Consider the following 17,471-nt stretch of genomic DNA (forward strand, 5'->3'; position numbering starts at 1 on the left):
TTCAGAGAGCTAATGATAACAAACAAGGGAAATTGCTACAATTGGGTCGCCTTGATTTCAGTTCTGAGGAAGGAACATTTCTGAGTCTAAACAAAACAGAATCCCAGCTTAGTGCCTCACGTCCTCTGCTGATGATTGCCCAGACAAGGTGGAGGAGGCGTTGGGATGCAGGGGCAGCACAAAAGGCTCATGCAGTGCAAGACGTTGACATCTGTATCATGAAGCTCCCTATGTACATGCACCTTAGACATGTTCCATGGTTATTCCCTGTACTTGTGGAGATGGTAGTGTAATGAGAACAATTTCTTGAACATAAGGCCAAATAATAAAGTGCATCTTTTATCACACTTTCTTGAGGATATGTCATTTGAAAGGTCGGAAATAATGCAACCACTGCTGAGTTTAAAATAAATCTTCTGTGTCAGGTTCTTAAAGTAGGAGACTGCTAAAGCTGATACTTAGTAGATATCTGACAGGTGTCTTATAAGATTTCCTAATAGTGATATTTTATGTTTACAATATTTTGGAATAAAATTATTTTCTGCTTTTAAAATTATGAAAAGGAATTCATTGCGCGTATAATCCACTAGTATGACCTCCACCAAAGCTTCTTGATTTTCAAAAAACCTATCAAAATAGGGCTTCAGGTTTGTTTTTTGATTGTTTGCTTGTTTTTCACAAAAATCCAGGTAATGCCTGTAGAGTTTTGATTTCACTGTAGATAACAAGCGAATATTTGCTGGCTGTGCTGTAGGAAGCCTGGCATATGACAGTGGAAGATGTTGCCATTAGACTGAATTAGAATCACAAGATTGTAGAAAAGGTTGAAAAGGAGATTTAGTTGTAGAGTGATAGTGATCTTAATTATACAAATATTTGTAATGCGGATAAGAGGTACAAGGTGCTAATCTTCTATCACTTTACGTTTAGGATCCGATATATGGAGAGGTAAACTTTAACTCGGGATCTGCTCTCCCACATGCCCATACTTGTTTTTGTAAAACTTCTTGGAAAGGTGTTTCTGAGGTTTGTAGTGAAAGTTTCAGTAGATGCAATGTATTATATCCTTACTAGGAATCGCACCATTTTTCTTTGTGATTATTCAGTTTATCTCTGTCTTTAAGTCATCCTCCATGCATAGCCACAGCTCCAGAGGATGAGAGCAGTCCGTGCCACCTTCTGCTTCCCCACCCTTTTCCCTGTGCCCACAGAAGCTCTGTTGTTCATCCCCCAACCTGCTGCACACCCTGTCCCACCTTCTCCTTCGCTCCTCCCACATGCTGCCCCACCAGTGTCTTTGCTTGGCACTGCCTCTTCTCTGCCAGTCTGGAGAGTGCTGGCTGATGTCCTGACTTTTCTTTTTCTTCTTTTTTTTTTTTTCTTTAAACAATACTTGCAATTAATTGCTGGTAGTATTGTTGTGATTGCTTTTTTTTTTTTTTTTACGTACTACAGCAGAATCATTATTATTAATAGCAAGCACTGTGCTAGGTTATGTCATCAGTATTTCTTACATTCCTCATTACTCTTATAATTTATCAATTTGCCCAGCCTAAGGAGATCTTCCTTGATGTCAAGATTTTCTTCTTATCTTTAAAAGAGTCTATGTGTAAGCTAAGATTTCCACTCAGAACTGTGTTAGGAATGGGCTGGATGTATCATCAGCTTCAATATTGATGTTAGAAAGGAAAAAAAACAAGTAATAAGGATTACTCGATATCAGTGATAGTAAAAGGGCGCACTATATTTACTACAGTTCCATAGCAATGTACTTTTTACATTCTTTTGCTCCTTGGGTATTGAAAGAAAAAAGGAAAAAAGAAAGCTATTGCAGAAAAGAGTTAATCGTACTGTACTTTGCAGTGGTCTGAGGAGGTAATGAAGAATTTAAATTAGGAAAGCCTGAATGGATGACTTTGCATGCTTAGAGCATTTGACTTCATAATTTAGTTGACTGTATTTTTTCTCACAACCTGTATTGAGACATACAGTGCCCTGGCATGGCCTTAGACAACACTATGTTATTGAAGGTGTTGTTTTTCAAATAATGCATAACAGATGTCATTTTCTTTTGAGGTCACTTGAAAGACATGTAGGTGTGGTGCTTAGGGACATGGTTTAGCGGGACTTGGCAGCGTTAGGTTTATGGTTGAACTCAATGATCCTAAGGGTCTTTTCTGACCTAAATGATTCTATGAATCCTCATTATGCTTTGTCAAGGTAATATGTTCCCATCAAAATTTCCACTAGGCTTTCTCAGCTGTCTAGGTTTCCTGTGATTTTGATGGTCATGTTCTTTTGCCTGAGGGTTCTTGGCTGGAAATGCGCCCTGCGTGAATTCATGTGTTAATGTGTGTTAATGTGTTAACATTATTGGCTGCATCATTCCCCTCTAGAGATGACTGACTTCCGGTGGTAGGTAAAACGATTGCATTTGCTGGTAAAGTTATCTGAGACTCTATATACATATTGTAAATTATTATTTTTCTGATTGAAAAGTTGTATTTTTACCAGTCTCATTAAGCATAATAGAAAATATAAAATCATAGGTTGAGAGCCAGTCGTGTGGCACTAGAACACAGACTATAAATCAGTAAACATATGTAAAGCATAATCAAAAACAAATCTGTAAAAAAATTTTCAAGATTCAGTTTCTCAGCATTGCGAACTCTAGAGACTGCAGGTCTTTCAGCAATATATAGTGACCCTTGGACGTGATTTAATTTATTTTACGTTCTTTTTGTAAAGAAAATCCTCAAGTGCACTGGTGTAACCATGAAAACATTTTTAAGCAAAAGGCCTATGATTGTCCAGGCCCTTCTGTAAAAAGATATCTGCAAACTTCACATACCAAAATGACAGCATAATCCCCAAGATTTAGCCGAGACAATACCAGTTAGCCATACTTTGCTTTCCTGGTTTGTTTTTATCAGTAACAAGCTGCTCCTGGTTAAAATTAGCACTTATGCCTTGTAATGTTTTGTCAGATGGGCAATTCAGCTTCTTGTTTTAAGGTTTTGCTGATATGGCAGCCCTGTCAAATTCCTATCAGCATTGGTTTTAATCCTCATTAAGAAACTGCACAGTTAATGTACAGCAGGTGGGAGGTGGAACTGTGAGAAACTTTCTTATCTCACTGCCGAAAGTGGACTGTTTAGGATTTTGTAACAACCAAAACTTGTGTACAAAAGTATGTGAACTGGAAGTCCCTTAATTTACACAGTCTCTATCGTATACTAACGACTAGTCTGCAGGACTGATAAAATCACTCTGGAATACTGAAAGAAGTTTTCAGTCTCTGGAGACTGAAAGGATGTCCAAAGGTGGAGAAAATACAAAAGAGAGGACAAAGAAAAAAGACATTACAAAATAAGCAACTGCAAGCATTTAATTTATGTGTCTCAAAAAAAGATGATCTTGGGGTTATGTGAATAGTAAACATGTTTATACAAGATAAAGAGATTTCTGTTGTCTAGAGAGGAGTGAGGCAGGGACTAGTAATCTAAGATAAAAGATGGAAAAATACTTCTTGGATGTTTAAAAGGGTGAGAGCAAGTATTGTCTTCTGCTTTTAAACATTATAAGCATGTGTCCCTTTCCGTGAGTGGCTAGTAATAGATTTGATGAAAGGGACTTGGCAAAAGAATAAACTACTTGGTGCTTATGATTAGAGATTGAAGAAATTAAAGACACAGGGGGGTTAGCAGGGAGGAATATTGTATTGATAGTGAGCATTGCCAAAATCTTAAAAGGTTACTCCCAACTCTAACATATTTTACTTTGTAAATATAATCGTCTTAAAGCATTAATTCTGCCTTCCGTGCTCTTCTTATTAATTTAGGTAGCTATTGCAACAGCTCTGTGAATGTCTGCTGAATTCCCGAAAATGTGATTCTCTCCATGGAAGCACTGTGCTAATAATACTATATGCCCAGTGTTGGTGAAGTTTTGGCGTAGAACATCTGCTGCGCTTTCTGAAGCGTGACACCCACAGATCATCTGTTTCAGCAGATCCAGATTATCACTAGTGGGGTTTTTAATAAGAACCGTGTTACTGGGAAGCACCTGTAACATTGCCTCCTTTCTAACTGGAAACTTGAAAAAGGGAGTTGTTACCGCATCTGCTGTGCGGAAGAATGCCATGCTACTGTCATGCGGCATCGGGGTCGCTAATTCTTGGGCTACGTTCTTGTATACATTCAATTTATTTGCCTGTGTTTTCTGCTTAGAGTTCTGGCAAATGAATACTACGTCACAGAAGTTTGTTGTAAAGCCAAGACACAAAAGAAGTAAAAGGCAGGTATGTGCCAATATGCTTATAAGTAATATGCCATCAAGTTTATTTTGTGTCTGCTGAATGAATTTGTCCAGATGGAGTCCTGCTGCTGCTGCTGGTTTGGCATGAGGTCTCTGTATCAATAGAGCTGTTACAAGAAGAGGTATCTAAGGCTGACAAAACATTGTTGGGTTCTCTCAGACATTGCTTACCTGGCGAGTTATGAAATTGTTAAACAAACACTACTAAATTGCAATCAAAAAAGTAGCTAAAATATTTTCTCTCATTTTGAGTATAGAGTTTTCTCATCAACTCCCAATTAATGAAACATCTACAAGTATTTTTATGTTGCAGTGGTGACAAGTAGCTGCTCTATGTCACTTGACTTTGATTTAAAATAGATATTCTAAACTGAGAGTTCATTCCCTGTTTATTAAGGTGGGGGAGACAACTTAAGTGCAAGTGTTTTGTCTGTACCCTGGAAAGATGGCAGCACTTGTTTGCATTATAGGAATGGAGCTCAAATGATGGTACAGGTCAAAACAGAGCCTGGCCACGGGGGCTGAACAGTGCAGGCAAAAAGGAAATCCTGAGAGCCGTGGGAGGGGAAGATGGCTTTAACATCCCTGACTAATGTAAGCCTCTCAGAGGCAAAAGAGAAGTGAGAAAGACATTGGAGAAACTCCAGAAGTCATTCTTGAGGGTCTTACTTTATATCAGGTGGTTTGCTTCCTTTCAATAAACTAGCCATTACTCTGTATTTTTAAAACATAATGATATAATAACTCTCCTGGAAAACCCAGGAAAACAAGGACACCATGAAGAAGCACAGTCGTAATTCTTTCTAAATGCAAAGTAAGCATAACATGGAGGTGAGTACTGCTGTCATTGTGTGAATCAAGCACACAGTCTCTTTGAAAACAAAAGTTTATAGGTGACACAACCCATTTTTAGAGATATAGGCCCCACTGAGGATTCTCTGTAAAAAAAAAACTAAACTTGGGATTAGATGGGTTGAAAGACTCGATTTCATTGTTTAAGGTGATATAAATGTCCTGGCGGAGGTGAAATAATTTTTTTTAAAAGATGCAAATAAGCATCTGAACTTTCTTCAATATCTGAGACCAGAATTAAGACGATAGAAAAAAATCTATGTGTGAGAAGTTTGGTTTCTGAAGCTGTTTATAGTTATCAGTTACACTCTGTCTGTATTCTGTTAGACTCTCTTACGGTTGTACTCTCTCTGTAGGTTCGTCAGATTCCACGTAAAATTGAAGAGGAAACAAAATACATTGAGTTAATGATTGTAAATGATCATCTAATGGTAAGACTGACACACTTCAACATCTTACAATTATCACCAACATCAAATTGTCTTAATTGGTCCACAAAGGATAACAATAAAGAATAACATATGGCCAGAATAAATTCAGTATGCCCTTAAGAGAAGAGATTATGGTCTCATTAACCATTGATGAAGTTGCTTCTGAATTTTGGCAAGGTAATTTCACCAAGAATGCAACCAGGCCTGAGTTACGAGAAAGGAGGGTGATAAATTAAAGCTTTGTGTCATAAAGTAACTAATGTCATTGCGACTTAAGCTGATGATTTTCTTTCTGGCTTTCTTGAGCACTTGTCTTAGTTACAGCCACTCAGCAATCAATAATGCAGTTATTGCAGTTGTGCAGCTGCTGTTGACAATGGGAGATTGTGATAGGTCCAAATCAATATAGAGAAAATTATTTTGTTAAGCACATATACTTTCTCTGGGAGAACATAAATAGGCTCTTTAATGTAGTGGAAACAGACATAATAAAGTTTAGTGTATTAAAGAAAACTCAGGCTCATTCAAGTGGGAAAAGGCACAGATTTATGTCAGCGAAGATTATTAATAATTAATGAAAGGAATATCAAAGGAAATGGTGACTTCTCCATCGCTTGCAGTCTTCAGATCCAGACAGTGTATTTCTGGAAGATGTGGTGGTGTCAAACACAAACAATAGGATTTGATCTTGAAGTAACTGGGTAAAGTTCAGAGGGTGGTGATGCCCCTCCGACTGGTGACAGTAGTTGATTTTATGGTCCTTTATGGCTCTAAAATCAAAATTTGTCTATACATTTTATCTGCTTTTTCTGTGATGTGCAGCTTCTCTCAAGCAATACCCAAACTGGCAGATATAGGCATCAGAGTGTAAAAGGAATGTGCCACTGTCCTTTGACACTGTACTCCTCCATCAGCTCAGTTTGATGAGCATAGCAATAAATTCTTGCATTAAAATGGACAATACTGGACACAGAATTCCCTAAAGCTGTGCCATTGTGTTTGATCTTGAAGACGTGGAGCCACAGCTTTTCCCCAGGACTTTATCTGTCTGGACTGATTCCCCCCAAGGACAACGTTTCCTAATTTTGCTTAATTATAGCTACTGTGAGAGTCAGTCCACTGAAGCAAATGCCAGTGAACGTCTGTGGTCGAAGAAGCCAAATAATTTTCTCCTAGGAGAAGGAAGTGTCGTATGCTCTGGGCTCCTTCCCATCCCACGGCCTGGGCTAGTACGCGTGTGTATTTGGATAACTCTCTGTGCGTGCAAGTAGATGTGGCACTCCCGATGTATTCAGCGTGGAGCTGACACCCTGCAGAATCAGAGCCATTTCACCGTTCACCCTCCTCAGGTGCTCCCAGAGGGAGCAACGAACCTCACGCTTCTTCCTCTGGTCTGCAGAGCCAGCTGCATCCCACCCATCCCCCTGGGCCACTCACCGCGGCGAGGGGTGCGGTGCCTTCCTGTCTGCCCCCTCGGCTGCTCATCCAACTCTTGCTTCCATTCAGGGAATAAAGCTTTTAAAATCCAAACGTTGAAATAGGCTTATAAATTAGTATAATGAAAACATTTCTGTAGGATGCTTAGAGAAGCTGGAGGCCTAAAATTTGAGGTTTTAGCTGCCAATAGAGACTTGAATAATACACTTATTTCCCTTTGTTCCTGTGCTTCATTTTCCATTTATTTTGTAGCTTTTTCATTTCATCCTTTCTACCATTTTTAGCTTCACAGTCCTGTCCTGTTTTTTTAGTAAGTGCGACATCCTCATTTTTGGTGGTTTTCCCCCATTCCTGCTTGAAAGCATGCCTTTCCCACCGCCTAGCTGCTAGATAATTCTTGCGACTAAAAGATCCGAACTTCCAGAGAATATGGACAACTTTCATTCCAAAATCAAGCGTCATGGGGCATAAGATGATTAAACATATCTGAAAATCTCAGTCCTTTTGTCCTGAGTTCTTCTAAGATAATTGTGACTTTCATACCTATAGTTCTCATTTGTAAGTGTTTCTTTCTGCAGATAGGAGTACCTGGCCAGCTGTCTTCAGTGTTACCTTTATAGCAGTGTATTGTAGAAGTCAGTAAAGGTGCCATTGCAGTCTGATTGCTGAAGTGTTTTGAACCATTTACTGTGGTATTATGCAATGTGAAACTGTACATCCAGAAGACACCTTAAAAGAGAGAAATGAAAAAAAAAAAAGGAAGTCTGATTGATAGATTAAAACACTGATGCAGGCATTCTTGGGGTAATACCTCTGAAGAAGTCTCAACTATGGAAATAATGTTGCTAATTTCTGTATTGGCATTTGGAATTAACTTAAAAATCACCAATAATAAAGATAATAACAGTGTGTTCCTGTTTCTATAGCATTTTTCAGTAAAGATCTTAGAGCACTTTCCAAACAGGAATTAATACAACAGCTGTATAGTATGCAAAGTTGTAAAGTATATCAGTAATGTGTGTTTCTGAACAACTTTCTACTATTGCTTATTAGCATTACATTCAGCACAGGAGACTGAACCTTGCACAGGGGTTTTATTGTTGATGTAGTTGCTTTTTACTTCATGCGGTTTTGGAAATGGAGTCTGTATATGTAACTTGTTTGTGTTTGTTTTGCAGTGCAAAAAGCACCGCTTGTCAGTAGGCCATACAAACAGCTATGCTAAATCGGTTGTGAACATGGCAGATTTAGTAAGTATCAGTCAACTAAATGTTCTTTTACGTGCGAGATGAGTCATATGATTCTCCTACCGATAGATGCGGGAGTTGTCAGTTCATGGTATACCTAATAATAACATATGTGAAGATCACAGATTTTCATCTAGAACCACAGTCAGCCACCTATAAAGCCTTTGTCTAACATAAAGCATTAGAGGTATTTTGTGGCTTCAAACATTTAGGTATCCTGATGGATCAATCACTTGAGCCTGAGTTTTAAAGAGCGCCTTAGGTATGACAGTCTTTAATACAGGATCCCTATGTTGACAACCAGAAACGCAAAAGACAGGCTGAAATTCGAATGCACTAAAATTTCTCCAGAAGCAGCGCGTTAGAGTAAATAAATGAGTTAGAATAGGGACATACAAGTGGGTTATGCGGATTGTATTTGTGGCGCTAAATTGGTGGGCCTGCTGGTTCTTGCACCTCACCCCAGAAAAGTATTCCTAGAAAAAGAAAAATGTGGTTCCCACTCTTGAAAGTACTTGGTGTGGAGTGTTAGCCCCCGGAATTGAAAGGATCGCCCTTTTTTTGTGATTCAGCCAGCATGGGGTTAAGTACTGCTGTAGTGGTGTATCCCAGTTAAAACTGGTTTATAGATCACTGTTTGGTATAAGAGCCCTCATGTGTCACTGGGGTGACCTGGACGTTATAATAGACCCATTAATTCTAAATCTTTGAACTATTTTGAATGGTTCTGTAGTAATTTTTCAAAAATCCCATTTCCACTCTATGCACCTCCGCCTGTGTAGGACCTGCAAGGGATCTTTCTGCAGACTGAGAGCGCTGATTGAAGAATTAGGTCTAAAATTTAGATTTTACTTTGCTTTCATGTTTGTTTCTTGGTTTTAAGGGAGATAAAATCACCTGGGAGAACCTAAAGTTTGGTAGAACAAGCTAAATATTTAGTTATGTAAAAATTTAAGCTATTACAAAAAAGGGGTAAAACTCACCTTTATTCTATTTGACATAATATATTTGTTCATTCTGTTAATGTACTAGATATATAAAGAACAACTTAACACCAGGATAGTATTGGTTGCCATGGAAACCTGGGCTACTGATAACAAGTTCACCATATCTGAAAACCCCTTGGTGACCCTACGTGAGTTTATGAAATATAGGAGGGATTTTATCAGAGAGAAAAGTGACGCAGTTCACCTTTTTTCGTACGTAACCTCGTGTGATGTTTTTATTACTGGGTTTTATTCTTTCCTTGGGGGTTGCTTGTCACAAGTGGCTGATGCATCTCCTTTCTGTTGTGTGTGTAATCCACGATAATTCAGAAAATGATGTTTCTGATGGGGAGGTGGGGAAAAGTTAATGCACAAACTGCCTGCCAGTGCAACTAGAGTTTTGACTCTCATTTTAGTTTTAATGTACTAAGCCCGAGCTGCATGCGCTTTAAGTCTTGGTTATTCTGTGCAATTACCCACTCTGCAAGCGCAGCTGCCTGGAAGGTGATGCATGGTTCCACCTCGGAGGTTAGCTTCTTCGTCAGTAGAGCATGAACAGCCCCACTGTATTATTTAAAAGCAGAACATTGGTTTTGAAACCAATGAGGTTTCCTGCTTAAAAAGCACTATGGCTTGCTTTACTTTGTTGAATGATCTGCATGCTGCAGGATTACTGAAGTGTTGCAGATCCTGGACACAGTTCGTTCTCTGGAGAGACATGTGCTATAAGAAGAATAAGCTGGGAGGAATGTTATTTTCTCTAGATCTCTTGATTGTTTTGGAAATAAGACTGATATAACAAAATACATCTACAAAAATAGAGGAGAAGGTTCATGGTTGAAATTTTTGATCCACATGAGACAGGCCATATGAGTTGCTCTGGAGTCCTTATCCCTCTCTGCTGACTGTTGTAGGACCCTGTATGAATAAACTTAACCTAAACACCTCACTTTCACATGACTCTGGTAGGGTGCCACGATCCAGCTTCTCGGAATTTTTGCACGTGCTTTATTACTGTCATTGACTTCTCCCATGAAGACAGCTAGTAAGATCTGCAAGTGATGCTTGCAGATTTTATTTGTGTCTTAGCTCTTCGTCTGTAAAATGAGAATCAGGTTTTCTCACATCCTTTATATATCTTCTCTGGTGATATTGTAAGGTCTTTGGGGGAAGTCTTGTTCTTTTGAATGTTTGTGGATTGGCTTGGGCAAAGAGAGCCCTATGTGCCCTGTGACTGGCACTCTGGGTATACCCCTGTAGTGCTAATTCCAGTGCTGTCCATAACACCACCACTGATGTTTCAGGAATTGCATTCATAGGCTGTTCAGAAATACCAGTTTCTGAAATTGTGTCTGTGAGTGAGATGTGACTAAGTTGGGAGGTGAGGCTGGCTGGTGTGATGGTACACTGGTTATAAATGAACTTCCACTTTCAACACAGTTAGTGCATTGTCTAGTTTCTTAATGTGTTTCTGTTTTCCTTTGAACAAAAAACATTTTGCTGCAGATTGGATGGATCAGTACTCTGAAGTGGAGCAGAGTATATTTTGTCTCCAGTAACTGGCAGTCGTTCATGCTGATGTGGTCAGCACCAAAGAGATGATTACATTTAGTCTCACAGTGCAGCTGTCCCCTGGATAAGAAGGGCTGCAGTTCTGGGAGTTTTCACCTACCTCTGCATCAGGGAGCCGCTAACGCATCTCCCTTAGAGTTTTGCCACATCAGCATTGCCCAACTAGACACATGTGTTTTGAGTAGTCCCCCATGCCTTGGCAACACAGTGGCCTCTCCTGTGCTCTGCCTGTACCACGTGCCAGCAGAAGTCAATGAACATAAGGCTGGTGAGATTCAGGTGGTTTGGCAAAGTAGTCCCCTCATGCTTTCTTATATTAGATAGTCTGAGAAGGAGGCGAGAAGATGGTGTAACTTCTCTGGAGATAATTTGTCATGTGAGGTTTGTGAGTGGTTATCTGGTTTTCCCCATTTTTTTTTTTTTTGCATAGTTTGCAGCATAGTGGTGGCAACCAGCAAATGCCAGTTTCTCATTTGGAAGTCATAAGGGTAAACACTGGGATGGATAGGTGCAAAACTCACGGGCTGAGCAGGGTAAACTTTCTCTTCTTTTCCTTTTTGTCAAAGGGGGAGTCGATTTCAGAGCAGTCGGAGTGGTGTAGCCCACACTGGTGGAATCTGCTCCTTGCTTAAAGGCGGAGGTGTGAATGAGGTAGGTGGGGATACTGGCATGAGCAAAAAGTGGTGGAAATTTGTCTGCGCAGAATTTATCAGTGCAGACATGTTCCTCAAAATATCTTGCTGCTTCTTTGCTGATGAAGAGTTTTAGTGCAGCTCTTTAGAAGGGATGTCTCAATGAAGAGTGGTGAGTGAATAAAGTCAGACATGGATTCAGATACACTTCTCAGCAGATTCTGCAATATCCTGTCATTCATACTTGCAGCCACAATGGCAAGAAAGAAACAGACTTTCTCTTACTTAACTTGTCCATAAGCCAATGTTTAGTTTTCCTCACTTGTCCATTATCTAGCTGCTCTGAAGTAAGAACTCTAACACTGTGTATCTGATTTTGCCTTTTATTGCCTTAAAATGAGAAAAGCTTCACTTGTATCTGAGATACCCGTACATCACTAATTACTCTTCCTGCCTTGCTTGTGTCTTTCAGTTTGGAAAGCCAGACTTAATGGCAGTTACTCTGGCACAAACTTTGGCCCAAAACATTGGCATTTTCTCAGACAGAAGAAAACTTCTAAGTGGTAAGGTTGTTTGCTTTTGCACTCTGTCTCAAGAGAAAACGTTAAAAGGTGGAGGATCTTATCAGTGTCTCTCTGATATGTGTTTTTTCCCCATGTTTCTAACAATGTTGGAATATTTTACTTGTAATAACACAAGGAGAGACTGTCATATTATTAATTTTCCTCTATTTAAATGCTGTGATATCCCTTTGCCCATAATTGCTGGCAGCACCGGTGTCACCATTTCATTAAAAATAAATCATAAAGGTGTCTGCCACAACCATGCATTTCAGGGAGATCGATGTCACACCCACAGACTGAATAGCTGCCATTTTACAGCACAAAGGTAGAAACACTATTAGACCTGGGGATGATGAAAAGCCACCTCAGTCCTGTTATGTAGGATGGTTTTGACAACATAGCTTTTCCCCTGTTTACCTTGATTGAATTCCTCTTGTAGTTTACCCAAATCTCCTGTTCTTCTTGTAGATTACCCAAATCTCCTGTACATGCCACCCTACTGCTACCATTTATATGCTGTAACCTTGGTATTCGACTTCTTGGTAACCCCTATTTACCTCCGATGCCTTAATTCAGATCCCGGTCCTGCGACAAGCATGTCACCCTCCCTGCTTCCATGTTATAGGAAGTCCCAGCACATGGAGAACAGTGGATGATTAAAATATTATAGTTTTAAAACAGTTCAGATGTTGGGGTGCTTAGTTATTGGATCATGCATACTTATGTGGTTTACATTTAAAAAATGTTACCATTTTGAGTAATAGAACTTTGCTTAGGTGAATTTTGTTTTCAGGCCCTGTAAAGACAATATAAAATGCAGAGATACATCTGCATGTAAAGGTTTTTGGAGTTTACTTAATTTTATTTTGAAAAATATTCAGAAATGTAGGATGGATACTCCATGCTACCAACATATTCAGTATTCATTTTCCAGCTGCATATTATTAACCTGATACAGGGGCCGGGTAAAAGTGAAAATGGTTATAGCGGTGGTTCCCTTTCTTATGGCTGAGCAGAGGGGCCGGGCACAGTTTTGGTGGGGAGGGAGGAGAATGCACCTGTTTGGCAGAGACTCATTTTCTTTTTAATTGTGCTTTTAAAACAGAACTAATAAACTGATATTCATGTATTACAGTAAGACAAATTGCAGAAAGAGAAAGGTAAAAGTATACATGGAAAGCATACGTATAGAAATAGACAAAAGTGACAGTTCTGAGAGCAAAGGGCTGGGACCAGAGCAAAGCAATCCCAGACAGGCTGGCAGGGCAGGAGGGAGGGCTGCCCGCTGCCTGCCAGGGAGCTGCCTGGGGAAGGGAGGCAGGCAAGGGAAGGCAGGGAGAGCGGAGCAAGAAGCTGCTAGATCCTGCTGTGCTGGCTTGTGTTTTCTACGTGTTTATTATGCATTTTTGTGTGAATTATTGTTTGGGTTTGTTTTTTTTCAAGTGAAGATTTCCCCAGTCACATTAGCATGGTAGTAAAGTGAACTAAAACATTAGAAGAAGGGTTAAAATGGTTCTTCTCTTTTTTTTTTTTTTACTCTGAAAATTTGGAAATCAAATATCGTGACACTGGAGAAGGCAGGAGAGCTGACTCATGATTGGCAAGTGCTGGAGGTTGGCCCTGTAGTTTCCCCTAACGTCACTTTAAGAGAAGGAAAGAAAAGCAGGACGTATTTTCAGAGCTCAGGATTGCACAGAATCATGTACAGTTTTTGAAAGGAAGCTTGTCAGCGTGCACTGATATGCTTAAACTAAGGGGTGAAATAAACCAGCAAATTATTCTTTTCAACTTGTATTTAAATATGAAATGGAATTGACTACAGTGTGGTTCTTGTGATAAGAAATGTATTATTTTGGACTCACAAGACTCAAGATGTAATTTTTTTTTTCATGTTATTGTCAGGTGAATGTAAGTGTGAGGACACGTGGTCCGGATGCATAATGGGAGACACAGGGTAAGGCATTTCAACTAGAGGAAAGTCATGTCCTTCATACAATGACATAAATGAAAGGCGTGAAAATGTTTGCCTTCTGTAGTTCAGCAGAATGTGAATCATTTTTCAGAAAGTAAGGTATTAGCTATCCAACATATGTAGCAAAGACACTTTCAAATAAATATGAGAGTGAGTGAGTTAATGAGACGATCTGTGAGGATTTTTGGTGACTGTTCGTTCAACTCACAAAGCACAAGGCTCAACAGCCAAGCCAGGTCATTGCAAAAAAGCAGAAGCATGCTCAGCTTCTTTTCTCCTGCGAGTTTGCTGTTGAGTTGTTGGAACAAACAGTGACACATCCTAATTCTTGGAATACTGTTATCGAATTGCTTAAGTATGTCTCATTTTCAGTGTTTCTGTTAAATCTTTCGTCTATATCATTTTTTATCCTTCCAGTTTGTGTGACAATGTCAGAAAAAGTGCTCCCATTGGAGGCTGAGTATGCTTATGCCCACATGTAATGTCACTGGCGAGATTTTATCGAAAGACAAGTGAATCAGCAAATTTTTGCTGCTAGATGAAGTTTGATGCTTTCTAAAGTGTGTATTCAGACCTTAATTCTTCATATTACAGGCCTGATTTCTGTGATATACATGAATTAAACTATAGTCTAGTCTTAGAAAAAGACCGTGCTTTTTAAATTGGTCTCAAACTGACCTGCAAAATTACACAGTAGCTTTGCGTTCATAACAATCTTGAACAAAAAAACCCCATATTTTATTGGAAGCTCTTTGGAAGTGTGAATGTGTGCCTTTTTTACCTTGTCTATCTAAAAACGTACCAGGTAGGATTTTTCTGATTTTTCGTATGTTAAAGAGCCAATCTGAGAAACATTCTTGATTTTTGTAAAAGTGATTCCTTATCTAATGGATTTCTTTATCTGAAATCCAAACCTTTCAAACAGTTAGGTACACAAAAAAAGCTTGTATTTACATAGCTTATTGATGAAGGATGGTGAATCCTACATTCTGTGTAGTCTTTAGACCTAAATCATAAACACTAGAGGTGTAAAATACCAAGTATGGTTTGCAGGCCATCACTTCTGGCAATGTAGAATTATTTTGTATAGCACTTCCAGTAGTATTTTTTTATCCACTGACGAGCTGATACAGGAGAGCCCTGGAGACTCCAAAATCTGCTTGAAGCATAAGTACTTTCATGACTGAGGACCTAAATATAAATATCACTTAAGGTACTTTGGGAAAAATTCTTTCCCCGTGGAAAGATTCCATGCAAAGATTCTCTGCATCATATTGGTTTTAGGTGGTGCACTGTGCCCTAGGTTGGCACTCTGTGCTCGAATGAAATTTATTCAGTAGGGCACATGAGAGAGGGAAGCTGAAATGTCAGCTGATGTTTGTTAGAAGCATGTTTTAAAATGTCATAACTCTATTCTATTAAAATTTTGTTGACCGGAGAGCAATTTCATCTAAGAGGGAAATGCACTATGAGCAATCTTTGTCTCCTGCGGTATGTACGGGAAGAAATAAATGTATTTCTGAGATGAGGCCAGTTAGTGGAACAGGCCATGTTTATGAGAACTACACAATGTGTAGTAAGATTTGTGGTATTTGGCATGAAATAACTTAGGGAAATGTTTTAGACCTCTCCTTTTCCGTGAGTTCCGTGTCACTGTTGAAAGTTCTTTCTCATTTACTAAAATGATTTACAAATTAGATAGAGTTACAAGCAGATTGTCACTTTTATTCTGAACAGTGTGTTTTTGTACTTTTTCTAAAGTATAACATTATAGTTCTCCTCCTATTTTGAAAAAAGAAATCATTTTTATAGTGTAAAAAGCTCTATAGAAAGTAATCCTGCTACCTTTTTTCTGTGCAGGTATTATCTTCCAAGCAAGTTCTCCAAATGTGATATTGAAGAATATCATGAATTTTTAAACAATGGAGGTGGAGCCTGCCTTTTCAATAAACCAACCAAAGTAAGCATTAACTTATTACTGAGTATTATTTGTATTCTATTTCTAATTTAGGTGAAACCAAGAAGAATGACAATGATAATGTTGGAGAAGAAAAACCACCTGTAATTTCGGTATTTCTGGTTTCCTCTAGGTTATAAATTTTCTGTGGAAATATGAGTGAAAGTAGCTGATTTTAGTTCATAGTAGTTTGGAAATGATATTTAAATAATTTTTTAATAAGTAGTTTCATGTCCAACAGAGTTCCCACAGGCTTTGATCTAGAACCATCCCTCACGCAGTTTGTTCTGAATGTTGTAAATACAATATGTTGCTGAATTTATTTGCTGAGGTTTCAAGAGGTAAACTTTTGCACAGCTTGAATTCTAATTTGCATTGAACTGATGTCTTTTTGGTACAAAAGACAGGAAGCTGAAGTAAGATTGCTTTTATTTCATGTCTGTTCCAAGACACAGCTCCTAGAGCCTCTGCAGGGGATGCACTGCTGTGCAGCCCAGTGCCTTTGCAGACTACAAGTGGTTCCGATATTCTCCCTGTTTGGAGAAGGCAAAGTTTTTACAGTGGCTTTCAGAACAGAGTTTGAAAACTGGGACTAGTTTTTCTAAAGCTGGAAGAGGCAGAGCAGGAGAGAAAGCCTCGAGGAGTGGGGGACAGACACTAGTAGAACACATGGCTGCTGGGCGCCTGTCACAGGCCTCATTCCCCAGGAGCTGCCCACATGGTCTCTGTCACCATCACCAGGGTCTGTCATCCTCTGAACCACACGTCCTGGGAGAGAAATGTGTCTTGTGAGAAGTGCTCGGATCACCTTAGCGCTGTGTTAGGTCCTTCCAGGCCAGCGTGTGTGGCTCTGCGCAGCCCTGCCTTGTGCTGGGTAGTCACACAGATGGGGAAGGCTGGCAAATCCCTGCTGGACCCTGGTCCTCAGTGCTACTGTACCTTGCCTCGTTTAGGAGCGTCTGTTAACTCCCTAAAGGTCTGGGGACAGGAGAGCTACAAAAGCATCCAGACCCACTTAAGTGACTGACCCATCACCTCCAAATTTGCCTCTAAAGTACGATATCAGAGGTCTTGCTGCATGAGTCCTGGAAATCAGGAGAACTGGGGAATATCTCTTGAGATAGTATTCGCCTTTTCTTTGCTTGTCTTGTCTCAGTTTTGGCCTGCTAAACAGGTATATTCATGTGAAGAATGCAAAGAGTATGAAATGATTAACTGAGCTATTTAAGGGAGATAAATACAAAACAAAGCTAAAGAAACTCCAGCCAAGATGCAAGCACTTCTACAATGGAGAATTAGCAGCAGGGTTTCAGTATCTTCCTGCTCCATGTACTGAAGCATATGTTAAAATGTAAAGGAATCAGGATAATGATCTTGACTCTTTTCTAAATATAATTAGTGTTCTCCTGTATTTAATGTCTGCCTTTCAAGAAGCAAAGGAAAGACAGTCCAACATGGAAAAAAGACTTGGTAACTGAGGTGACCACAGATGTAAAAGAGAAAGT

General features: G+C 39.4%; 1 protein-coding gene across 2 annotated transcripts in view; it reads left to right on the forward strand.

The window, feature by feature from the left end:
* Nucleotides 1–17,471, forward strand: part of ADAM22 (ADAM metallopeptidase domain 22) — a 134,240-nt gene that overhangs the window by 83,326 nt on the left and 33,443 nt on the right. For both annotated transcript variants that reach the window (XM_074574625.1, XM_074574624.1), the window contains exons 8-15: nt 4,230–4,300; nt 5,526–5,600; nt 8,216–8,287; nt 9,317–9,483; nt 11,409–11,493; nt 11,947–12,037; nt 13,940–13,991; nt 15,870–15,969. In XM_074574625.1, the coding sequence (XP_074430726.1) occupies nt 4,230–4,300; nt 5,526–5,600; nt 8,216–8,287; nt 9,317–9,483; nt 11,409–11,493; nt 11,947–12,037; nt 13,940–13,991; nt 15,870–15,969 (713 nt within the window). The remainder of the gene's footprint in view (nt 1–4,229; nt 4,301–5,525; nt 5,601–8,215; nt 8,288–9,316; nt 9,484–11,408; nt 11,494–11,946; nt 12,038–13,939; nt 13,992–15,869; nt 15,970–17,471) is intronic.

Source organism: Larus michahellis, chromosome 2 (genome assembly GCF_964199755.1).
Source record: "Larus michahellis chromosome 2, bLarMic1.1, whole genome shotgun sequence".
Classification (NCBI taxonomy): Eukaryota; Metazoa; Chordata; class Aves; order Charadriiformes; family Laridae; genus Larus; species Larus michahellis.